Here is a 26,689-nt window from a genome sequence, read left to right on the forward strand (position 1 = left end):
ATCATAGGAGATTTGTATTCCTCTGCCAGACCAAGAGGGTGATACCACTTTCTCTGTTAGCATTTAAGCCTGGTACACACTAACAGCTCTGGTTGGAGGCGCTGTACTAACCATGCGACATTAGTACAGCAATCTCCCTCACTAAACTATCGTGTTCTGACAGGGGGATTGCCCCCCCCCCCCCCCTGCCAGAACACTCTGATCAGCACTCTCTGCCATTGGCTGAGATCGCTAATTGGAAGTCGGTGGGCTGCTGGTTTTTCAGCATGCTTGTCCAACAGAAGCTTCTGTGGGACGCGCCGAATGTCTGCCGTTTTTTGTTTTTTTTTTAAACCACCAAATGTCTCCCGACATTCGGCCCGTGTGTACCCGGCTTAAGTTTAGTTTAAAAAAATAAAATAAATAATGAATATGCACAAGGGAAATTACTTAACTTCATTATGATGTGTCCTTTCTGCTGTTGTGTCCTCCATTCATAGAAGCTGATACTACAGCTTCTATGAATGAAAAACAATCTGTGAATGAAGAGTGCAAAACTCTGTGCTATGTACTATCTCAGAGGGGGCTGACCTTCAATCCTCAAGTGCATTGAGACTGGTAGGGCACAGTCCAAATGCAAGACATAACAATTTCCCTTGTTTAAAATCAGCTTTTTTTTGGACACTATGATAGAATGCTGTGCAACCCCCCCCCCCCCCACCCCCGGCTCTCTCATAGGCTCAGACGCAGCAGCGGGAGCAGAGGGCAGTGCCAAGCTGCGCTCTGTGTCTATGGAGACACAGAGCTGGCAGGCGTGAACCCACAGACATACCCCCAGGGCTAGCTGCCTGCTATGGGGGCACTCAGAGGGGGTGAGAACTAGGCGTGCCAGCAGTGGACCTGAGAAGAGGAGAATTGGGCCCGCTCTGTGCAAAACCACTACACAGAGCAAGTAAGTGTGACATGTTTGCTCATTTTTTTTTCTTTTAATTAGAACCTTTGCAATCACTTTCCAAATCAATTCCTCCTGTGCTCCAGATAAAACAAATGCAGGAGGCCCTTGTGAATGAAGGATAAAACTTCACCTGAAAACCACCGTTATTTATAGTGTTAAACATTTTAATGAAATCACATACATTTGTTAATAACAATAACAAACATTTTAATGTTGCTTTGCGCTTAAGGGAGATGTATAGTGCTGTAGAGGTTTTAACAGATGGGTACTAAGTGCCTGTTGTAGGGTGCCAAGAAAATCATGAAAAGTAGCCAACAGTAACCAACACTGTGGACTCCGCTAACAGCTTATATGTTACTTCATGCTTCAATTTTGACTGGTTTTCCAGTCAAACATGAACATTTTGAAGTTAATTTATTCAAGGGTCTTAAAATATTTGCCAAAAATAATTTTTTGTCTTGCTAGCATTCATCTTCTGCACCTCTTATCTTCTGAAATGCCCCAGCTATAAGCCAAAACAAAATTTGGACTATTGTGTTTTCTGATTCCTACACTCATGGAAAGCTTAGAGTCACTTAGAGCTATATACTGTATGACAAGAGGCTTCATCATGCCCAGGAGCTGCATAAGAGGTCTGATGAATTCAGGTGCAATTCATTGCTTAAACTCAGATTGTATCTTTGGGGGTTATTTATGAAAGGTAACTCCACTTTGCACTAAGTGCACTTGGAAGTGCTTTAATTCTGAGGGGTAGATCTGAAATGACGGGAAGCTCTGCTGATTTTATCATCCAATCATGTACAAGCTAAAATGCTGGTTTTTTTTATTTTCCTTGCATGTCCCCCTCAGATCTACAGCGACTGCACTTCCAAGTGCACTTGTAGTGCAAAGTGGATTTGCTATTAGTAAATAACTCTCAATGTGTATGTCCATGCATTACCCAAATGTTCCCACAAACCACCATCTGCCCCTCTAAATCATGTCCCAGCATTATAATTATCTTACTTTGTTTCTGTAGTGCGAAACAGCTTTGCTACTCCTTGTAACATTGTCAACAGGCTTGTAAAATTCTTCCAGGGCCAACACCTGAGAGCTCAGTTCCTACTGATGCAGGCGTACCCCTAGAACTACATCTTCCAAGAGCCTTTTTCCTACACACATGGACAGGATCTTGGGAGTCAAGTCAGCATGTGGACAGGGCCTTTCCATGAATGCGCTCACTAGTGCCATGACCTGGTGGGGCCACGGTCATGCAAAGATCAGCATTAAGGTAAGCTGATCACAGATAGAAATTAAACTGGAGGTTCTTTACTGTGAAGTCACTCTTCTTCCTCGATACTGTATACTTGTCTTCCTGAATGCAGCATTTTAAAGGAAGACACTGCAGAGCCTGTGTCCTGTTCCAGCAGCCGGCTTCCCTGTCGCCTCACTCCCAGTGGCAGATTAGAGATCCCGCTGTGCATTGAGTGTGGATCTTTATGGGTACACAGGTAACTCCTTCACTCTCCTGTACTTGCAACTAGATCCATGAGGTCTCCGTGTCATGGTATCAGTGCCAAATGCTGTAGGGCACCAACCGTTAGAGAGGGAGTCAGTGCACCGACCCTCGCTACCAGAGGACTCATCACCCATGCCCAGTACCTCTCACCCGCTGGGTGGCGGCTACAGCATTCCCACGAGTCATAGTTACCCATAGCAACCGCATGTTAGAAATGACTTCCCGCCATCTCCTCTTTATGGGTAGCCCTCTAGCTTCTCCTGTTTACCAACGTGTGTGTGTTACAGGACCTGTTCTTTTGGATATGCTCTATACCTTCATGCACCCCTTTGGATAAACTTCAGACCAGGCATGGAACACCTAATGCACCTTTACTGAACATTCAGTAGTACACTCCAATGGCACAATATACATAAAACAAAGTTCTACCCTAACTACCTAATACAGGCTGCCCCAAGGTAACAAAAAAAGTCTTTCAGTGCAAGTCCATTGTTGATCGTTTCTGGTCCCCAGGTGAGATCCCATGCAGGTGACCCAGTAATGGGGACCCCCACGCTCCGACAATATTACATCGCTCGGCACTCCCTCCTCTCAGTTCCCATGTGGATGAATCCCCGTCCTGTCCTCAGAACTCCCCCTGTATTTATTGGTCCACGACAGGGGCAGAGAAAACCCAGGAAAGAGCCCAGACACTGTTGACCCCTTCCCACCCTGGGCATCCTGAACTATCTGCATAACTACACCGTGCAATTATTACAGCAGCAGCAATACATTCAAGGGTACCCTGTAAGCACCTGCTTACAAGCAGCTTTGTTTTGCTGGGAAAGAAATCCATGTACGGTATGTATGCAAGTGGCGTTAAGCCCTGTACCGACGGGCAGAATGTCGGGAGACCTTTGCCGTTTAAAAAAAAAAACGGGCGACATTTGGCCTGTGTTTATGTCGGACAAACACGCTGGAAAACCAGCAGCCGACCAACTCCCGATCAGCGCTCTCTGCCAATGGCAGAGAGCGCTGATCGGAGTGTTCTGGCAGAGGGGCCTTCCCCTTGTGAGCGCTGATCGGAGTGTTCTGGCAGGGGGGCCTTCCCCCTGTCAGTACACAACACCTCGCATGGTTAGTACAGTGTCTCCAACTGGAGCTGTCAGGTTTTTTTTTAATTCGTGCAACTCAGCGGGTAGTGTGTACCCAGCTTTAGACTGAGTGGCGGGGGTTAGGTGGACCTCTGTAGTTCAGCAGGCAGGGCCAACAGTACTGATTGGAAGTTTCAATGCAAAAAATGCTTTTTGCTTTTCAGTCCAAATAGGAAGTTAGAAGCACACTAGGTTTCTGGCAGATCAACAAGCATTTTCTGTATATGTCAAAATTTTTTTTTGCAAGTTTTCAAAGAAAAAACCAGTACCAAAAAAAAAAAAAAAAAAAAACAGGTAAATTGGCTCTATCCAAACATAGCACATAATAGAGATACCGGTACTTGTAGCATTTTTTAAAGGAATAAAACATGGTAAAATGTACATATACTAAAGAGATGCGCAGAATTGATTTTTTTATTTTCCCTGACATACCCATTAAATTGTGTGGCTTTTAATTAGTATAATTGCAGTGTTCTCTTAAAATTTCCATTACTGACTACTTTTTTTTTTTTCTGGAGTGCCTCTATAACTTTCGCTGTTGTTACTTTAATTATTGTTTACTGTCTGTGGGTTGGGGAATTACTGTTTTGCAATTTATCTCCTAATGTGGAAAGTAATTACATAGATAGCTAGGAACATGTACAATGCATACACTTGTCATGAAATGGGCAGCGGGAGTGGTTGACTGTTTCCAGGCAGAAGACAGGAACAAATTCATTGTTTGCCTTGTTGATTGAAATATGGTGTTATTGTACGCGTTGATATCAATAACTGATCCATCTTTAGACTCTATTTTTGTCTTCACTTAGAATAATATCCCTGCTCAGGGACTTGTTTCCACTGTGCCAGTCCCATAACACTAGTATTGTTGGTTTTATAACTTCTACTTTATATCTGTAAATGATTTTTATGATCCTGCCATAGCAGAATTATGAAAATGGCCTTTTTAAAATACCCAGATCCTCTCTGGACTAGCTAAATGCAGTACTTGGAAAACATTAGGAGACTGTAAACATAAGTGCACCAAATACAAGACACAATCTGGTTTCTAAAGGCAAAAGACATTTCTTAGATCTCTTCAGTGGCGGCTCGTCCATTAGGGGCACATGGGCGCTGCCCCCCCCTAATCCATGCGTCCAGGCCCTAATCTACATGCATTGAGCACCAGCCGCCACTGGATCTCATGCACATGGTCACAATAATTTACTGATGTTTATACACAGGATCTTTGCTGGCAAAAAGATCCTGTGTGAAAAAAAATGCAAGTTATGCTCTGTAATAGAGCTGCACGATTAATCTTTAAAAAATCACGATCTGGATTCAACCCCCCTCACGATCTTAATAAAGCATTACCACGATTCATTCATGTAACAAGTGCAGAGCCTTCTCTGCTAACTCAGCTGTCAAAAAAAAAAGGCAAATGTTTACCAACATTGTCAGCGCTGGGAGATAAATATAAACAAAATATCATTTAGATCAGGGGTGCAGCCCTTTGCTTGCTTTAATCTGGCCCTTTGGGCACTATATCTTTCACTGACACCAATGAAGGGCACAATTCCTCCCAATTACATCGATGATGGGGCACAGTCACAGTTCCTCCTTGTGACACCAACAATGGGGCCCAATGACACCAGTGATGAGGCTCAGTTCCTCCCAATGACACCAATGATGAGGGATTGTTTATCCCAACTGATACTGGGACATTTTGTACAGTCACACTGTCTGGCCCCCCTAAAGTCTGCAGGACAGTAAACTGGCCCTTTTTTTATAAAGTTTGGAGACCCCTGATTTAGATCAAAGGAATGAACTTCGGTCTGTAAATGAGGTCAGTTTAACCACTTAAAGACTAAACCTTATTCACGTGTTGCTTACAGTTAAGTTAAAAGTTAAAATCAGCGTAGACCCTAGAGAACAAAATGGTGTTTGTTGCAATATTTTATGTTGCACTGTATTTACGCAGAGGTCTTTCAAACGCAATTTTTTGTGAAAAAATACACTTCAACGAATAAAAAAAAAAACTAAACCGTAAAGTTAGCCCAATTTTTTTGTATAATGTGAAAGATGATGTTATCGCAGCGATTCCCACAACCACCCACAGTGAAAACGCACTGCTCTGCGAAAATGTGCGGGGCTGGTAAAATCGCAGTGCATGTGCGGGAACCACAGGGAAAACGTTTTCCCTGCGGCCGCGTTTTTGGATCTTATTTCCTTCTGGCTCCTCTTTTATGGAGAGTTTAATGTTAACAATGTATTAGGTCTTCTCATTTTTAATGTGGAACATTTAAGTCTCCCATATTTGCATTGGCCATCAGTGGCATAATGTGAAATTATGTTTTAAAGGTAAATTCACCTAAAATCCCCTGTACTAAGCAGCTTTTAAAAGTATACTTTAAAGTGGTTTTAAACCCATACATATACCAACTGAAGTAAATCGCCTCAGGTGATACACAGAGATGATGAAAATCCACCCACAGTGCACAATTTGTACGTGTTTATCTGCAGCCCTTTCTCCTCTACAGCCACAGCTAAGTACAGCATTTACACAGCATTTCTCAGCTCCAGAAGGCAGGAGGCAGGGATCTGATGTCACACACTGCACAGCATAGAGCAGGGAGCTGAGTGTAATCTGAGACCTGAGTGGAGGGACTGGACACACCCTCTCTCTACACAGTCTCATATAGAAACGCACAGCTGAGGCTGTCAATCAACTGGTGTGTGCTCCAGAGATTGCCTGGTTTTGGCATAGACTGTGAGAAGTGACTGCAAATAGCAGAGGAATGAGAGGACAGACAGAAATCACACTAGATGCTTTGAATTGAAGTACACACTATAGAAGAATATGCTTTGTTCATTTTTTCCTTTCAGAGGTTTGCAACCACTTTAATGTTATTTCCATACCATTATAACAGTTTTCTAAGCCTCATCCTGTCTTTCTAGGATGAAGCAGCCATTGGGTAGAGTGCAAGTGAGGGGCACAGGTTTTTTTGATGCCCGCCTCCCCTCAAATATTGAGCACCAGCCACCACTGACTAACACATTATGATCCTCACATATTACCAGTGAATAGGATAAGTACAGGCAACTGGTTGTTTTTGGTGTTTGGTTTGGAAGATGAGCTACTTTGTATAAAACAAGCTCTCCAAAAATCAGAAACAAAATTGCTATTCTGGTACCTAAACACTAGGCAAAAACATCTAGGCTTGGCAAACATTATATTGCAGCTTACCAATTCTTAGTGATGGCTGCATTTGTTTTATTTTTTAGGCTTTCTTTGCTTTATTTTCATCTGATGATCTGGCCAGTAAGTCTGTTGTTTTTAAACAGAACAAAATGTCCTGGAGATGTAGCAGTTAGAGGGATGAGACAAACTACTTACCACTGATGGGGGTGCTTACAATGACCAGCTTTTATTTATGTAAAACCTTTATCCCTAAAAGATACTGTTGCTGTAACTGCTTATAAAATGTTATCTGGAGTTTGATTTCAATGTGTTAGTGTATCTAAATCTAAAAGTCTCTCCTCCCTCCAGACTGATAATGCTGCTGTCCAAAGGTGACGGTGTTGCTCCTTTATCCAGAGTGGGGGGCCCTCTAATACAGGAGATGTGTTATTGGCCAAATCACCCAAAGGGAAAAAGCCTGAAAAAAAAAGAAAATGAATGCTACCGCCACATTTAATGAATAGTAAACTGCAAGATATTACATTTTTGGTTTTGGGTTTAACACCGCTATAATACTAATGGAAGATCAACCTTTTTATTTTTATCACTTGTACTTACTTTTTTTTCCTTAAATTCCACAGGGCAGCAGCTGTGCGCCAAGTCATGTGTGTGTATATATAAATATATATATATAATATGTGATTCTGGACTTCCGCCTGCAGGGGGCGTGCGCGCAAAAGCTGATCTGCGAGTGCCAGGCACTTGATGTCCTCCGGCACCCGCCAATCGTCGGCAGTACACAGAGAACTGAGATATGCCTATGTAAACCAGGCATATCTCAGTTCTGACAGGGGGGAAAGAATGCATTCTGTGATCCTGCAAAGCAGGGACTAGAATTTATTACTTTCCCTAGTAAAAGCAGCACACAGTTAACACACGAACACTGGCTAGGCACATAGTTAACCCTTTGATCACCCTAGATGTTAACTCCTTCCCAGCCAGAGTCATTTGTACAGTGACAGTGCATATTTTTATTTTTTGTCACTGATTCAAGGCAAAGTGTCAGAATGCCCGCCGCAATATCGCAGTCCTGCTATAAGTCGCTGATCGTCGCCATTACTAGTGTAAAAAAATAAGCAATAAAAGTTCCATAAATATATCCCATAGTTTGTAAAAGCTATAAAGTTTGCGTAAACCAATCAATAAGCGCTTATTGGGATTTTTTTCCCAAAAACATGTAGCAGAATACATATTGGCCTAATCTTATGAAGAAATTAGATTTTTTTTTTTATTGGACATGTTTTATAGCAGAAATTAAAAAATATTGTTTTTTTTTTCAAAATTGTTTGACTTTTTTGTTTATGGAACAGAAAAAAAAAAGCAGTGATGATCAAATACCACCAAAAGAGAGCTTTATTTGTAGGAAAAATTACATTTTTATTTGGGTACAGTGTCGCATGGCCGCACAATTTCCAGTTAAAAATAACACAGTGCCGTATCGCAAAAAATGGCCTGGTCATGAAGGGGGGGGGGTAAATCTTCCAGAGGTCAAGTAATGTACAATGTGTAATCGTTGTCACTCTGGAACAGGAGGTGTCACTAGCAGGATCACCAGGACCCAGTATGCCACTATATATATATATATATATATATATATATATATATATATATATATATATATACATTTTTTGTTTTGCTTTTAGGTTTATATATGCTTTAAGAGGTTTAAAACAACTTTGCCACTTTAAGTGAAAAAAATTAATAAGAAACAGGACCAAAAAGAAGAGGCCCTATGTACACCTGTCCCACCACCCGTTCCTCTGATCTTTGCTCTGTTGCCAAGCAAGGCATTCCTGATCCCCTGCAACACTCTGTACTTCCTCCTGCTTGCCCCTACCTCACTATAGGATGCAGTAGTGATAAATTGGTCAGCAGAGGCAGCCACAGTGTATAAGCAACACTCCCAGAAATGTGAAGAATCTTTAAAGTGTCACTAAACTCACATCATAAAAAAACGATCAATACATGCTATATTACATGCTGTTCTTACTAAGTAACTGTGAGATTAGTTTTCTGTATTCTGCAAAAAACCTGGTTGACCCTGCTGCTCTCTTTCTCTACCTTCTGTTCATGTCTCCAATTCAGCTATGGATTTTGCAGAGCAGTGTTGGCAGCTTTGCACATGCTCAGTTTTCAGTGAATTTCTATGCTGAGCATTTCCTCCCTATTACATCTGAGCATCCCATGGGACTATAGAGTCACACATGTGGGTGAATACACAGTGGTAAATGACAGCCCACTCACTTCCTCTTCCTCCGTGCCCACTAACCAACTAAACACAATGGGGGAGGAATATTATATGTAGATTAATGGAGGCTTCACCTCCCTTTTTTATTCTTAGACACGGGCTGGAGGGACGTGAGACAGCCTGTTATCGGCAGATATCCGCCCACACCATGTTATTGGCAAGAAAATAAATAAAGATTTAATTTCAAATATATATGTGTATGACAATTCAAAACAGGTTATTAATATAAATTATTTATTTTTACTCTGTTTTTTTTATTTTGAACATGTGACCAGCAGCAGAGGTCGAGAAGCTCCTCCTGCTTATGTTTCCCTGCGGACAGGCTGGGAAAGAGCTGACAGCTGTATATCACATAGGAAAAATGTTCTTAGGTGTTTTTTTTTTTTAATTAAAATAATTACAGTGCCATCATCCATATACAGAAATAGAAGGGACAATGCAAGTTAAACAGTAACGCTTTAGAACAGAGAAAAGAGCAGAGGGGACCTGGGACGAACTTTAGAAGACACGGACTGGTCTAATATATGGCTCACATCTAAGTCATCTTCACCCAACATCTTGGCACTAGAGACAAATTATAAAGTCCTAACTCGCTGGTACCTTGTACCCGCTAGAGTGGCAAAATATTCACCTAATACCTCAGCTCTTTGTTTTCGAGGATGCCCAGAAATAGGCACATATTTACACATATGGTGGACGTGCCCAGTAATCCAAACCTTCTGGAAGGAAGTCTTCGTGATTGCATCTAAAATATTTTAAAAAATAATACAACCAGATCCATATTTAACTTTACTTAATCTAAAACCGGAATGGTTAACACTCTCTCAATTCAAACTTATGATCCAACTAATAACGGCTGCAAAACAAACAGTGGCCAAGGCATGGAAATCTCCTACATTGCTACTAGCAGAAACAATTCACAGAATGAATAATACAATGTCCCATGCTAAGATGGTAGCCATCGATCAAAATCAAATTCCAAAATTTGAAAAACTTTGGCATCCTTGGATAAAACAACAGTTCCTGTCAAATTTCAATGACTCTGTCCTGTTGCCATGGTAACAGATTAAATGACTTACAGAGACACCCATTCTAAGGCTTCAAAGAGAACTAAAAAGAATAATAAACTGACGAGCGGGACAACCTTGTGGACCATACTTCTACCTTTCAACCCTTTTTCTTCTTTCTCTTTCCTTTTCTCCACCTTACGATTAAAGCTCATTATCAGAATTTATTTGACCTATATACACTCTACTTGTAAACAATATGTATAGTAGGTATAAATCATTTAAATACCTACAAAAGTAACTAAGGAAATGATATATATCTTTAATTTAGGTTTACGTGAACCCAATGTTAAATATTTGAAATTTCATGATATTTACCTATATAAACCCTACTGTAAAACAATGAGCTTACTTTATAGATCCTTGTAAACTTACTTTATGTATATTTATGTATCTTTATAACATTGTATACTCAATAAACTTCTTTTGACAAGGAGAAAAGAGCAGAGGATCAGGAAGTGAGACACGTGTATAAAGCCTTGTCTTTTGCAGGCCCTGGCTTTTTAAATGCATTTAACTTGGTTGATGGGGTCATTTGAATCAGCTTTTCATTAACTACAATGTAAAAGTTTTTGTTTATATTGGACTTCTTCCTTACTCTGAGTGCTATGGTTAAATCTGTAGTCACCCTAATTATAATTGATGGGAAAAGCTGAGGTCTTTTTCATTTGTTTGCTTTGTTTATTATTGCATAAATGGCATATTCTCTGCTATTTTTTACTGTGATCTGCAAGAATAGGACCTGCTGCCAGCTTCTTCATTAATCATCAATAACAAGTTTTTTGGTTTGGCTTGCAGTGTTAGATATTGTAATTCAAGCAGAAAAAAAGAGTTTGCATTACATAAGACAAACGAGAAGCGGCCATATTTTTCTTAGGTGGAAACTTTTTAAACTTGCTGTTTTAATGGCCTCAGACTGTAGGTTGCTTAGATGCTATCAAAAAGGTGAGAACATGTACTGAATGGGGTTGATATACTAAAGGCAACTAGTCTGTTCGCTTTGGAAGGGAATTTTTGCAGAGAGCTTGGTAAATAATCACTTTGCAAAGTATACCCAATTACATGCAAGGAAAAAAAAAACTGCATTTTTGCTTGTACATGATTGGATGATGGAAGTCAGCATAACTTCACCTCAATCACCTTCACCTCTGGGGAAAAGTCTCTTGCAAAGTGCAACTTCCATTGCAAAGTGAACAGTCTATTTGCTTTTACGAAATCAACCCCTGCAAGATAAGCTTATATTTTCTAGAAATGGCAGCTGTGGTTATAGCTTTCTCTTGCGGTAATATTCAGAATTGTTTTAGACACATTTAAAATGGGAGCTTTTTTGCAGTAACATAATGTAAAAGCATTTAGAAAGGCCAACGGCCATCATATTAATTCCATTTCTATACTAGTAAGCTGTCCATACACATTACAGTCTGATTGATCTCATTTATAGCTATGAACAAAAAAGACCTAGCTGATTGGATAGCAATAAAATTAAATACATTTTTTAAGTAGGCTTTTTTTGTTAAATATTTTGGGTAAATGTAAATTACAGTTTCTATTTATCCCTGGTTCTCAGGGACTGTTCCTGTTTAGGGGTCACTAAAGAAGCGCATTGTACTAAGGCTGCCTGGCAGTGCATTCAAAGGGGTATCACTAGTGCTGGCCACCTGCATCTCTTGCCTTATGTCCTGATTCCATTACTGTCCGACTTTTTTTTTTCTTGTAAGTTCAGACCTCAGGCAGCAACTGTACTTAGCTGAAGAAGGCTCCCCCCTAATATCACCTTCTTGGCTCTCATGTGCAGTGCCATGTGAACTGCCCACTCACTGTGCCTTGCTGTTGTATCTGAGGCCTGGTAAATGTACTTCATGAAGGGGTCTGTGGTCTGTGGATTGTACTGTGGGAGAGAGGTCTCTACTGGGGAGGAAAGTCCATACTGGAGGAAAGGTCTGTATCGAAGAGAGACGTCTCTACTGGGGAGGAAAGTTCATACTGGGGGAAAGGTCTGTATCGAGGGGAGAGGTCTCTACTGGGGAGGAAAGTCCATACTGGAGGAAAGGTCTGTATCGAAGAGAGACGTCTCTACTGGGGAGGAAAGTTCATACTGGGGGAAAGGTCTGTATCGAGGGGAGAGGTCTCTACTGGGGAGGAATGTCCATACTGGGGGAAAGGTCTGTATCGAGGGGAGAGGTCTCTACTGGGGAGGAAAGTCCATACTGGGGGAAAGGTCTGTATCAAAGAGAGACGTCTCTACTGGGGAGGAAAGCCCATACTGGGGGAAAGGTCTGTATCGAAGAGAGACGTCTCTACTGGGGAGGAAAGTTCATACTGGGGGAAAGGTCTGTATCGAGGGGAGAGGTCTCTACTGGGGAGGAATGTCCATACTGGGGGAAAGGTCTGTATCGAGGGGAGAGGTCTCTACTGGGGAGGAAAGTCCATACTGGGGGAAAGGTCTGTATCAAAGAGAGACGTCTCTACTGGGGAGGAAAGCCCATACTGGGGGAAAGGTCTGTATTGAGGGGAGAGGTCTCTACTGGGGAGGAAAATCCATACTGGGGGAAAGGTCTGTATCAAGGAGAGAGGTCTGTACTGTGGGGTATTTGGGGGAAGTGAGCTGTGTACTGGGAGGGATTTTGGGAAGCTAAATCTGTACCCCACACTACAAACCTCTCTCCAGTTACACACTCCTGATCCCAGTGCTGCATGGGTTACACATTCCTGACCTTGAAACTTGTGCCTCACATATACCTGACCTCTGCACTCTGTGTGTTACACATTTCTGACCCGTGCACTCAATGTTTTACACACACCTGACATCTGTACTCTGTGCCTTACACACTTCTGACCCCTTTACTTCATGGGTTACACATTCGTGATCCTGTATTGCATACATTACACACTACTGATCCCTGAATTATGTGCATTAAACACTCCTGAACACTGCACTCTGTGCATTACATACTCCTAACGCTTGCACTTTGTATATTATGCATTCCAGCCCCTGCACTACATGTGTTATATACTCCTGACCCCAGCTCTCTGCACATTACAAACTCTTGACCTCTGAATTTTGTACATTACACACTCCTAACCCATGCATTCTGTCTGTTACATACTCCTGACCCCTGCACTTTGTGCATTGCACACTCCTGTCCCCAGCACTCTGCATTTCACACTTCTGATCACTGCACTCCATGCATTACATACTGCTGATCCCTGCACTCTGTGCAGTACACACTTCTGATCACTGCACTCCATGCATTACATACTACTAACCCCTGTACTCCACGCATTACACACTCCTGACTCCGCACTCCATGCACTACACACTCCTAACACCTGTACCCTGTGTGCTACATATTCCTAACCCCTGTACCCTGTGCAGTACATACTCCTGACCCCTGCACTTTGTGCATTACATTTTACCTGACTACACATGTTACATACCCCTGATGAAAATAAAGGCAAAAAAGTCTAAGAATTGGTAAGCTGCAGTATAACAGATGTGTTATACTGCTTTAAATGCACAAGTGTAAACAGAACTTAAAGTAGAACTATAGGCAAAACTTATTTTTTCATTTTGGATAGAGAAAGGGAGGGTTATAACCCCTGTCAGATTTTTTTTCGCCGTCTATGTCCCATCACTGAGATTTCCCTTCACTTCCTGTCCCATAGCCAAATAGGAAGTGAAAGGAAATCCCTGCAAATTAAGGGAATTCCCTGCAGACCCCAGGCTCACCAGAACTAGTGTCTCCATTGGAAGATTTCCCCTCTTTTACTTTTCTAGGGACAATCCAAAATTTGGGATTTTTTTTTTACTTTAATGATAATGGTAAACAGGACAAATAGAGAGGGTGAAGCTCCTTAACAGTGGGCATAGACAGTAATAAAAACTGACAAGTGTTCTAATCTCTCTGCCCTCTATCCAAAACTAAAAATAAACTTTTGCCTTTATTTATACTTTAATATTTTTATCTAAGAAGGCAAAAACTTAGTAACAAAGTAAGCAGTTGTCCCTTTTTCTTACAATTAGAGCTATAGGTCAGCCGTCTTATTGGAAAGGGAGACCTCCCTGTATAGCTGGTATCTTCCCTCGTCAGTTGTTAAGCAGAGGCTGAATCAAATACAGCACTCGTTCCCTTTAGACATTCTTTTCCAAATCTTTTATCTTAAATACAATGACAAAAATATGAAACAGCAAACTTGTCATATAAAAATGTGTATTTTCAGCTCATTTTGGATAGTGTGGGGAAGGATTGAGTTTAGGGCTTAATTGGAGAGATTTTACTTCCTATTCTGGTGGTAAAGGTTTAATCAAACTGGAAGTGATGGGAAATCTCAAACGTTAACAAGGACAGATAATTTTGGTAAAGTTTGAAAAAGGCTAGAACCTCATCATCTTTTTACTGCTTCTCTGTTGCAGATTTCTCCTGATTCATTTACTGGTAGGACCATGGTCACAGGGGCAGAAAGTAATGGAAAGTTTCTTTTTACGGATGATAAAGCAGGAGGAGAACCGTAAAAACCAAACCTAATCGTTCCTAACCAAAGCTAGAATACATATTAAGGCAAATACTACAATAATAATGAAAAATACCTACTGAGTAAATATGATATAATTTTACTTTAAATGCATGTAAAACTGTACACATCATTCAAGAGCAGATCTATGCCATGTTATAGTCAATAGAGCTCTTCTCATCTCTGCATTTTAATCAGGCAGTTCAGTGTCATTGATTATAACGGAACAGATCTATGGGGCAATTTGTATGCAGTATTGTGTATTTGGGATACAGTTAAAGTGGTATAAAAACAAAAAAGAAAAATTCTATTATTTTGCAGCATGCTAGTCCTTAACTACTTCCTGTACATATGTGGCGGCAGGATAGCTCTCCTGCACGAATCGCCATATGTATACCTCAGCTCCTTTAAGAGACATAGCAGGCACGCCCGCTGCACGGCGGGGGACCCAATGCGTGTGTTCTGACAGGGGAAGAGAAACAGATTGTCTGTTCCCACTAAGTAGGAACAACGATCTGGCTCCTCCTCTAGTCAGTCACATCCCCTCACAGTTAGGAACACCGCCCTAGGACACACTTAACCTCTTGATCGCCCCATAGTGTTAACCCCTTCCCTGCCAGTGACATTTATACAGTAATCAGTGGCTATTTTTAGCTCTGATCACTGTATAAATGCCAATGGTCCCAAAAAAGTGTCAAAAGTGTCCGAGAGGCACTCTGAAATAACGTATAAAGCTTCCCTTCCCTCCCTGTCAGCTAGTCTCAGTGCTGATCTGCTCCCGCCCCTCCCCTCCTGCTTTTATAATACTGCTAAAATAACTTTGTCTTATTTCTAGGATCCCCTGAGTTAAATTAAGTCATGTGCCCCAGTGTATGTGCTTTATAAAAAACATGCAGCTTTATACTTTACTTCAGAGCGCCTCTCAGTGCTCACGTGACCACCCACCGCTCTCCTCCCCCAATCTAAGAACTACAGTGGGAGGGGCTGAGAATCCCCCGCTGACGTCAGCCGGGAGGAGAGAAGGAGAGAGACAGGCGATCATGTGAGAGACGCCCTGAAATATGGTATAAAGCTGCATATTTTTTATAAAGCACATACACTGGGGCACATAACTTAATCTAACTGAGGAGATTCTAGAAATAAGACAAAGTTATTTTAGCAGTATTATAAAAGCAGGAGGGGAGGGGTGGGAGAAGATCAGCACTGAGACTAGTTGACAGGGAGGGAGGGGGAGCTTTATACCTTATTTCAGAGTGCCTCTCGGCGCTCATGTGACCGCCCGCCGCTCTCCACCCCCGATCTGAGAACTACAGTGGGAGGGGCTGAGAATCCCCCACTGACATCATCCTGGAAGGAGAGGAGGAAAATGGCGGGCGGTCACGTGCGTGCTGAGCGGCTCTATGAAATAAGGTATGAAGCTGCATATTTTTTATAAAGCACATACACTGGGGGACATAACTAAATCTAACACAAGTGATTCTAGGTATAAGACAAAGTTATTTTAGCAGTATTATAGCAGCAGGAGGGGAGGGGCGGGGAGCAGATCGGCACTGAGACTAGCTGACAGGGAGGGGGAAAGAGGAGAGACAGAGGGATGACAGAGGCATGTAAACTGACCACGGTATCATGGATCAGCAGAGGAAGAGAGAGAATTTTTCCTGCATTATGGGCATTTGGAAGGGTCTACTGAGGTTATCTATAAAAAACGCTTCAAAGATGAAATGCGGCATATAAAAGTGTCAAAACTGAGGTTTTTAACGGGTACTAGCTGTCAAGTTTCCAGCATTCAGAAGAGGTTTTCAAACGTCCTGTGTACATAAAGCCTAACAGAGCAACAAAGTAACAGACTTACTGTCCAGGTCAACAAGTAAAAAAAAGTTTAAAAAAAAGCGTAAACAAGAAAACAAATCCAGCTACAACTTTTATGAATTGGTTTGCTGCAGTTTAATAAATGTTTGTTTTTTGGGTTTAATACAACTTTAAGTTAGCCATAGACAAGTAGATGTGTTCCTAAACAACAGGTAGAAAAACCTTATAGTCTACTATCCATAGCCCTACAGTGCACCCAACAGACTGAAGGAGTGCATGCACTTTAACTCCTTCCTTCCCCTTTTCATTTTGTGAATACAGAACGATCAATCAGAATTTATAAAATGCACATATTGGAAAATCTTGCTGAGAGACAGGGAGTACTTTTAATGCCCTGTACACATGGTCGGTCTGAAGGAAAAAGTGCAATCGGATTGTGTTGTCGGAAATTCCGATCATATGTGGGCTCCATCGGACTTGTTCCGTCGGAAGTTCCAACACACAAAGTTTGAGAGCAGGATATAAAATTTTCCGACAACAAAACCTGATCGTTTAAATTCCGATCGTGTGTACACAAATCCGATGCACAAAGTGCCACGCATGCTCAGAATAAATTAAGAGACGAAAGCTATTGGCTACTGCCCCATTTATAGTCCCGACGTATGTGTTTTACGTTACCACGTTCAGAACGTTCGGATTTTCCGACAACTTTGTGCGACCGTGTGTATACAAGACAAGTTTGGCCCAAAATCCGTCGGATTTTGGCGTCGGAATGTCCGATCAATGTCCGATCGTGTGTACAGGGCATAAGAGTTGAGAGCACTTGTTGTCTCCTCTTTAGGTAGCCCTAAATGGTCTAGCCTTCACCATATTGACATATAGAGCATTGGAACCATTTTTATGGCCAATCTAAGCTTGTTAAAGAGTGCATTATAATAACCCTGATATACTCAACCATATTAATTGCATTATGGCAAAGACCCATTTGTGTAGTGTAAACACACAATTTCATTGTTCATTTATATATTTTTACTTTTTAACATTTTTTTTTTAAATTTTTTGATATTCTGTATCTCCGTTGTTCTGTGTTGCCATGAACAAGCCGGTTCTAAAACGTGCTGCTTATTTACATTTCTTGGATTCACAGTTAACCACTAAAGCAACTGGCTGCCATGGGTCATGGGTGTGGGAAGGAAGCCCCATTTGGGAGGCTTTTGAGGCATTTTTAAAGTCTCCAGTCTAGAAGTGCTCTATTTGGAGCACATGTCAGTGTGCATTCTTCTGCTTTACAGAACCCCTGAAACACAACTGGGTACAGCTTCCACTTCTAATGCATCTCAATGTGTGGCTGTATGTAGCAAGCAGTGAGCTCCAAGGATGTCATTATACAGGCTCTGCTTGCTATGCCCCTATATTGCCGTGAGCAGGGGCAGACTGGTAACTCATGGGGCCCCCGGGCAATAGGAGATTATGGGGCCCCCAGGCAATCAGAGATTATGGGGCCACACAGTATACACACACACACAGCATACAATCACACAGTATACACATATATGTACACACAGTATACACAGACAGATGTAAAAAAAACACAGATTTATACATACTGTCCCTGGTTTTACTGAGGCTGGCAACCCTGATGTGGCCCAGGGCCCCCGGGCAGTGCCCGAGTGGCTCAATGGTCAGTCCGCCCCTGGCCCTGAGCATGAGGCCTAAAGTGTATGTATAGCCAACACATTTTTTTATTTTTATTTATTTTTTTAATAGAGTAGTAAGGTTTACAAACCTGTTAAATGTTGTTGTTGTCTTTGTTTCTGCTGGGAAGATTCACCCTATTTATTTGTCCCAGAGAAAGTGGCATAAAATCCAAAATATAAAGTTGGCCATACATGATTCCTCCATCCACGCATTTAATGTTGATGGGGGAATCCTTCCTGCTGAGCCTTTTTTATTCTAAATGTGGGGAGCCTTCTCTGCCATCAGAATACAATGATCAGTACTGCCGGCTATAGCCGGCAGCACTGATCAGGAAAAACCTGACAGGCTGGTTGTACACCAGTAAAACCAGCTTGCCCATACATTAATTAAAATTGCTGGACTGGCCAAATTTCGATTCATGCATGGCCAGCTTAAGAGTAGTTACTAGAACAAGAAGTAAGTATTAACCTTTTTTATCTTTTAACAGGCATCCATATTCTACTGCCACTTTGTAGAGATTTTCTTTAATGTCCTATTGCACCTCCAAGACAGGAAAAGCAGAACAATGTTCTCAACAGGACGTGGGCAGCAAAAAATAACTAGACAGGTTATTTATCAACCCTTCCCTACTCTATCCAAAACTTTTTTGGGCTATACTTCCACTTTAAGTTTTTCCAAGGCTTGATCAGTGTACAAATGTAGATTTCTAAAAGGCTTTTTTGATTGTTGAGTGGGAATTTGTAGAGCAAATATGTTATATTTCCCATATTTAGAAGTAGTAAAATAAATACCTACTTTCTGTTGAATATGGGAAAGATAGCGAAAGGTAGCATTCCAGCTACTGGAAGCAAAGAGATGTAGAGTGTTTAGAACAGCATGAGTAAATCACCCAATTATTTTATGTCAGATAATTTTAGCATACTTGCAAATGATGATTACAAAAGACAGCCATGTGTGATGATGAATAGAATTATCGCTGACTCCATCGCTGTAGCATTACTGCTTGTGCTGTGACAAATGAATGCCACTGCTGGCAGAGATGTATATTACTGATATCTGGGAAACCTCTTTTCTGCATGTAGATATCACTGTGTCTGGCAGACGTTGTAGATGTGACATCCTGTTGCTTAGTACATGTTGATCAGATTACGGCAGACGTGCACAGCTTTACATCTTTTAACTGCTGCTGACGTGTAGTGTATGTTGTAAAATGCATATTGTTATAGAGTGCCCTTTTAGATTCTTTGTTCCTGCTGCAAATTAGAAAGCTGTTAGCTGACTGTGCTCTGCATTGAAGGGAGAACTCCTTAAATCATTAATCTGTCTCAGTTCAAGGCTTTTTCCATCTGATCTCTTGTTCTGACATATCTTTACTCTGTCATGCCATCCCCTCCTCTGAGTTCTGTATGTTTCTGCATTTCATCACTACTGGTTGCTGGATTGCTCCTACTTCTATCCACTTTCTGTGCCCGACCCTGTCTTTATTTCACTTGCCATTTCTTCTCTTCGGTATCATTTATTGCTGATTTTCTATAACCCAGGCGGCGGTGCAGTTGCTGCAGTACATCTTTCCCCATCCAGTGTGTGTATCAGCTCTCCCCTTCTTGCCTCCCCCTCTCTGTCTCTTTTCTGTCACCCTGCCACTCAATCTGTCTCTGTCTCGTTATTACAGCAGGACAGTGGCTCTGGAAAACTCGGGGCAGAATGTGTTAGATCAGCTAATATGTAATCCAAGGTTTGAGCCATAATCACACACCCCATTCATCCACAGGCAGCTTCTACCCTCTCTCTTTATCTCTTTCCCTCTACCCTTCCTTTGCTTTGGATCATCCGTCTCACCGCGTTTTGCTGTGTTGCCGCAGGGTTGTCGCAGAGCCAGAATGAGCGAGGAGAATAAGGAGTGGGCAATCCTGAGCCCAGAGGAGTTCACCCAGCTGCAGAAGTACATTGATTGTGAGTAAACATCTCTTCTCTCCTTCGTCAGCATAGACCTGCATCATCAGTGTCTTGCCATCCTGAGGTTTCCCGCAAGAAGACTGCAAACAAATTATACCCGAAACACACATGTTGAAATCAAATGCTATTTTGTTTTTAGATAGTACCAAAAAGGTTCAAGATGTTCTGCAGGAGTTTTATGGAGATGGAACCCACCTGTCTGAAGAGGTGAGATATTCAAAACATTTCCATCTCTTTTTTATATCCATTTTAATAATAATTGATGTATGTACAAATCTGTAGAAATATAAAACCTTCTCTGCAGCTATTGCGGCTGTACTGTCATTGCTTGCACACTGCAATTGCTAGGATGCTTACCAATTTGCAGTAAGCCTATACATTGATTATTTGTATCCCCAAGCAGTTTCAATTCCGATGTTTACTTGGGACAATCAGTGCTAAGTTATTCTTATTTCCTATGCCATATTTATCAAGGGCACCCACCTGATTTACACATGGAAAGGTTACCCATAATTATGTTCCTACATGTATTCTTTACAGTCTATGGAACTATCTGTAATATAGGAAGACAAAGCAACATTCCTATGTTCATAGCTACATATATCATATCTAAAAAACAGACAGAGTTTTGCGAGCTACCATGTAAAGATCCAGATGATAATTAGAGATAATTAAAGGACAACTGCTAACATTGATCACGTCCCATATGCTCGTATTTATCTGAAAATACATGTATCATATTCTGTAGATCTATACAAATCTAGGAGCACAGGGTGCAGGATTAATACAAAATGGGACGTATAGTCCTAACACACAAAACTTTATGCTCATAATGATTATAAAGTGCAGGTGAATGTGTCTATGTAGGTATGGTAAGTCCAGAAATTTCCCCAAATCATATATCATTTTTTAAATGTGATGTGGACACGCTGACTTAGTGTTTGCTTGGGCAGAAAAATGCTAATAGATTTAAAGAAAGATAGGAATGATGGTAACAGTGAGCTACACAATCTAGAGGAAGTGTCTGTTGCTAATTATCGCGTAATATATAGATTCAGCTTACACATTTTCCAACCCGGATAAGAAAATGCAAGGTGTGATGTAATTTGTTGGTGTGTTTAATACCCCTTCTTCCTCCAGTCTCAGGGCAATTGCCAACAACCCCCTTATTTAAAAAGCCTAGTTTTTCACATAATAAGGCCCAAGATTGAGGCTTGTTTATACAGAAAATGCATATTTTGTACTTCTGTTTAAATATGGCATATACTGTAAGGACGGCACAGTGGCTTAGTGGTTAGCACTTGCAGCACTGGGGTCCTTGGTTTGAATCCCAACTAGGATACATTCATGGAGTTTGCATGTTCTGCCTGTGCTTGCCGGGTTTCCGACAGGTACTCCGGTTTCCTCCCACACTACAGAGACATTCTGGCGGGTTCATTGGCTCATGCTTTTTTGGCTCCAGTATGTGTATTCATATGTGTGAAAAGGGGACCTTTATGGGGCATACACATGGTCGGACTTTTCGGCTACAAAAGTCCGACGGACCAAATCCGGCTGACAATCCGATCGTGTGTGGGCTCCCCCGGACTTTCAGCGGACTTTTCCAGTCGCAAATCTGACGGACTTTAGATTTGGAACATGCTTCAAATCTTTACGTCGTAACTCCGCCGGACCCAGAAATCCGCTTGTCTGTATGCTAGTCCGACGGACAAAAACCGACGCTAGGGCAGCTATTGGCTACTGACTATCAACTTCCTTATTTTAGTCCGGTGTACGTCATCACGTACGAATCCGTCGGACTTTTGTGTGATCGTATGTAGGCAAGTCCGTTCGTTAGAAAGTCTGCCGCAAGTCTGCCAAAAGTCAGTCGAAAGTTTGTCGGACGGGCTGTTGGACTTTTGTAGCCGAAAAGTCCGACCGCGTGTACGTCCCATAAGGCTCCATGCACACTGGCTTAAAAAACATTGCTTCTACAGAAGTCCATTCAGTCCATCCTTAAAAACAATAAATAAATAAAATAAAAAATATCGTACAATCCAATATACCCAATTTTATACCCTCAGTTGATCCAGAGGAAGGGAAAAAACCCCAGCAGAGCATGCTCCAATTTGCTACAGCAGGGGAAAAAATTCCTTCCTGATCCCCCAAGAGGCAATCAGATTTTCCCTGGATCAACTTTACCTATAAATGTTTGTAAGTAAGTAAAGTGCACTTGGAAGTGCAGTCGCTGTAGATCCGAGGGGGACATGCAAGGAAAATAAAAAAACAGCATTTTAGCTTGCACATGATTGGATGATAAAATCAGCAGAGCTTCCCCTCATTTCAGATCCACCCCTCAGATTTACAGCGACTGCACTTCCAAGTGTACTTTCTGTGCAATTTCAAGTGCACTTTGCACTTATGGTTTGCACTTGTAGTGCAAAGTGGATTTGCCTTTCATAAATAACCCCCAATGTGTCCATACACATTAGGATGATTACAGGCATATTTTGAGTTTAACGTTTAGAGACAGAAAAAAAAACTCTTCTGGTTCGCATTTCTGATTGGAGCTTGGAGGCAGAAAAAACATAAAACTCTCCTAAACTCGTCTAAACTTTGTACAAAAAATGCTCTATATGAGCTTTTTTTACTGCTGAGAGAACAGACTTTTTTAAGCCCAGTGTGCATGGAGCCTTTAGATTGTAAGCTCCTTGAGCAAGTAGTGATGTGAATGTGTGATATGTAAAGTGCCATGTAAAGTGTTGGCGCTGTATAAATACATGTAATAAATAAATATATCACAATTGTTGTAGTTATATAGATTATAGCACACTCTGTATTCAGGGATTGATATGATGGATATCACAAGAAAGCGTTTATGTTGTATTGTAATTCTAGTCTTCTTTTGTATATACAGTTATATTCCTTTCAGATATAGAATTCAGACAATTAAATCTTTTCAGCTTTAAACCCAGGAAAAGCATAGGTCGTCTTAGAAATCATAGTGCTGTATGCTTTTCTTTTGCAGCACATATTAAATGTAATTTGCTGCAGGGCTCTGATAGCAATTAGTTGGGTTAGGAGTGATAAAAGAGCCTTAGTTGTGCAGTGCTATTTTTCAGGCGGCCTGTAGGATTAGCATAAAATCTCTAATGCTCATTTTTTTTTATCCGGTGGTTTTAATAAAACCACAAATCCAGAGTGGCTCCCTACTGGTTTCAGAGAAGGGGAAATGGATAAGAATGTAGATTTTAATGCTTGGCAGTGGAACATATTGACTACTTTTGTTTTACCCTTGAGGTGCCAGTATGATGTATTTTTGACTTGTCTGGAAGGAAACATGTTTAATGTTTATTTTTCTTTTCTTTTACAGTCAATAGATTATGAGGGATTTCAGCGCTTCTTGAGAACCTACCTGGATGCAGAAGATATTTCTCCTGATATTTGCAAACGCCTCTTCATGTCATTTCAGGCCGCACCCAATGTGACAGGAGATCAGACAGATGGTGCAAAGGGTGAGCTTTAAAATCGAGGAATTAAAGTGACATTAAACCCAAAAACAAATCTATATTATATTGCAGCTTACCAATTCCTAGATGGTAGTGGCAGTATTTGTTTTCCTTTTTTAGGCTTTTTTTTTGCTTTATCTGGGTGATCCAATAAAGGCGAATACACACTATAAGAAAATCAGGCGGACATTTTCATCCAAAGAATTTTCATCCATTTTATCGTATAGTGTGTACACAACTTTCGACAGCCAATTCCAAATTTTCGAACGAAAATTCCCAAACGCCAAAATTTTTCTTGTACGGGACAGAACGAACGATTTCCATTTAATGTTTACGTTTTCGTACGATTTTCGTACAAGAAAAATCAGAAAAGAAAGACTGCGCATGATCAGAAACAATAAACAACAAAAAAAGCCTTTGTCGTACGAGAATATTCATAAGAATTTTCTTTTATCGGATCGGATGTGAAACATCGAGAAAAATCAGCCGAAGCTTCGCCTGATTTTCTTATAGTGTGTACCCTACTAAAGTCTGTTATTTTTTTTTTTTCTTCCTTTTAACAGACCAAGCTGTGCAGCTAGAGGGTTGAGACAAACCATTTTGCACTGACAGGGGTGCTTACAATGGTCAGCTTTTATTCATTAATGTTAAACCTTTATCCCAAAAAGGGAAAAAAAATATTTTAACTGCTTAAAAATTGGAGTTCAACTTTAATTGTTAGTCAAGTTACTCCAATATTTCATAATTCTGATATGTGCCTGCTGTACCATGTACTTGTATGAAAAAGTATCCTGTTCTTTGTATTGCTTCCTTTGTGTGAAATCCCTGGTGTTCCTGCCAGTCACTCTGCTTTCCTATTAAAAACTGACCACACTAGGCAGGTAAGCACAGAGTAGCCAGTTCTCCGGCTATGCTGGAAACTCAGAAAGATAAACGGGGTGTGCAGTGGCGCTTGGGCAGCAGTGGGGAAAGTTATGGGTAGATGAATAAATAGGGCTTGTGAATTGTTAAAAATTGTTAAAAAGACCTCTGATGGATCAGAGTTTTAGGGCCAATGGCAGAGCCAAATAAAAGTGTCAAATAAAAGTGTCCAAACAATAAGAATAAAAGATTAAATGTAAAAGACTGAACATGAAAAATTCAACATAAAAAATGTCCAGTGTAAGGTTCCACAGTAAAGGGTTACAGAGTCTTTGCTGATTCTACTTTCAGTATGTGCAGCCAGCTAACAGGGAGGAAGTAGCTCTTTTAATAAGAAAGCAGGGAGAAATAGCAGCGCTCATCTGAGTGTAGTAAGTTACTAAAGTGCATCATTTAATAAAATAAAAAGTGGCAACTCACTAGAGGTAGAATAGATAAAGGCATGTCACATAGAGTGGCCTCTATTCCGGGGTCCTGGTGGCTGGCGGTGTGGGACGCTGGTGGAGGCTCGTCTGCTCTGGTGGTTCCAGGGCTCTGAGTCAGTCCGACAGTCGCGTCGTCCTTGTCAGCTGTAACATCAGTGTGCATGGGGTACGGAGGGCTGTCAGGCCTGAGAGGCCACTTTATGTGACATGGCTGTATCTATTTTACCTCTTGCGGGTTGCCACTTTTTATTTAATAAATGATGCACCTTACTATCTTACTACACTTAGATGAGCGCTGCTGTTTCTCCCTGCTATGCTGAAAACTCAGCCTGCTCTCCTCCAATGAAAGACTTGCCCTAACACATCCCCCCTCCCTTCACAGCCTTTCACAGGGAAGCTCAGTGTGCTGTTGTTTCTTCTCCTTCAGCTCTTATGCAGCTGAGAACAGAAGGAATATGATCACTTATAAAAAAGGGGAAAAAAAGTATTTATAATGTTTTTTTAATCTATACACAAATGTTTTGCCTTTCATTTTAATTTTAAACGGAATGGGTTGTTTTACAAGATGATCATTTACAATCACTTTAATTTGCTAACCTAACACTACCCACCCCCTAACTGAGAAAGCAGCTGTCCAAAGATGTCTGCTACTAAGAGTGAAGAGACCATAAGAAAGGAAGTGCATTACTGGCCAGATCATCAGGTGAAAGTGAAAGAAAAAAGAACAGAAAATGAAAGCAGCCACCAGATTTAATGATTGCTAAGTTTTTTGTATTGTCCTGTCAGATTTTTCATGCGATTATTGCCAGTGGCTATAGCCGCTAGCAATGTTCCCTGTGTGTTCCCCCAGCTAAGACGGCTCCCCCCGCTGGGAGAATACAATAGCTCCACGAGAAGGATTACAGGAAAGAAAATTGCTCCATCTATGGTCAGCTTTAGTCCTATACTAACTAATAAGAAAAGATGGCACAACCCTGTATAATAATGGCAGGCCTCCATCCCTGCTCCACAGGCTACTAACTAGTCTGTGGAGCGGGGGTCTCCAAACTTTCTAAACAAAGAGCCAATTTTACTGTTCTTTAAACTTTAGGGGGGCCAGACTGTGGCCAGCGGGAATAGAAAATGTCCTGGTGCCGCTGGAAGTAAACTATGTCCCCGCTTTGATATTTGGGAGAAAAATAGTGTCCCATTGTTGGCGTGGGAGAAATGGTGCCCCTTCATTGGTGTCAGTGGGGGGAATAGTGTCCATTTTCAGTGTCAATGGCAGGAAATATGCCTCAGTGTTGCTGACAGAGTGAAATAATGCCCCAAGGGCCGGATAAAAGCAAGCAATGGGCCACATCCGGCCCATGGGCCGCAGTTTGGAGACCACCGCTGTACAGGAAAAATGTCTTATACTTACCTATTCTAAGGCTGGTCAGGTCATGTGATCAGCTCCCTGTGGTGGCTTCAGGGGAGAGGAGAGAGCAGCGACAATGGCTGCAATGCTTGGACGGTGATATTACCCATAGGCTTACTATGGGGCATCTATTGTCGGCTGTCCTTCCTCTCCCCTAAAACCAGTGCTGAGAGCCAATCACGTGACCAGACTGGAGCGCCCTGAGAATAGGTAAGTATAGAACTCTTACCTCTACAGCATGGGTGCTCAACCTGTGGCCCTCCAGCTGTTGCAGAACTACAAGTCCAATGAGGCATTGCAAAGCCGCTAGTTACAAGCATGACTCTCAAATGCAGAGGCATGATGGGACTTGTAGTTCTGCAACAGCTGGAGGGCCAAAGG

At 41.4% G+C, this 26,689-nt stretch overlaps 1 protein-coding gene across 6 annotated transcripts in view; it reads left to right on the forward strand.

Moving 5' to 3' along the window:
* The window catches only part of DGKA (diacylglycerol kinase alpha), a 340,054-nt gene that overhangs the window by 196,914 nt on the left and 116,451 nt on the right, over positions 1 to 26,689 (forward strand). The window contains exons 5-9 of one of the 6 annotated variants that reach the window (XM_073613952.1): positions 14,515 to 14,659; positions 18,607 to 18,726; positions 19,982 to 20,072; positions 20,215 to 20,282; positions 23,428 to 23,569. In XM_073613952.1, the coding sequence (XP_073470053.1) occupies positions 18,685 to 18,726; positions 19,982 to 20,072; positions 20,215 to 20,282; positions 23,428 to 23,569 (343 nt within the window). In that variant the 5' untranslated portion in view covers positions 14,515 to 14,659; positions 18,607 to 18,684. Of the gene's footprint in view, positions 1 to 2,055; positions 2,205 to 14,514; positions 14,660 to 18,606; positions 18,727 to 19,214; positions 19,318 to 19,542; positions 19,855 to 19,981; positions 20,073 to 20,214; positions 20,283 to 23,427; positions 23,570 to 26,689 lie in introns of those variants that run through there. The other 5 variants (XM_073613951.1, XM_073613953.1, XM_073613957.1 and 2 more) reach the window with 5 other exon arrangements.

The sequence above is a fragment of the Aquarana catesbeiana genome, linkage group LG02 (genome assembly GCF_042186555.1).
Source record: "Aquarana catesbeiana isolate 2022-GZ linkage group LG02, ASM4218655v1, whole genome shotgun sequence".
Lineage (NCBI taxonomy): Eukaryota > Metazoa > Chordata > Amphibia > Anura > Ranidae > Aquarana > Aquarana catesbeiana.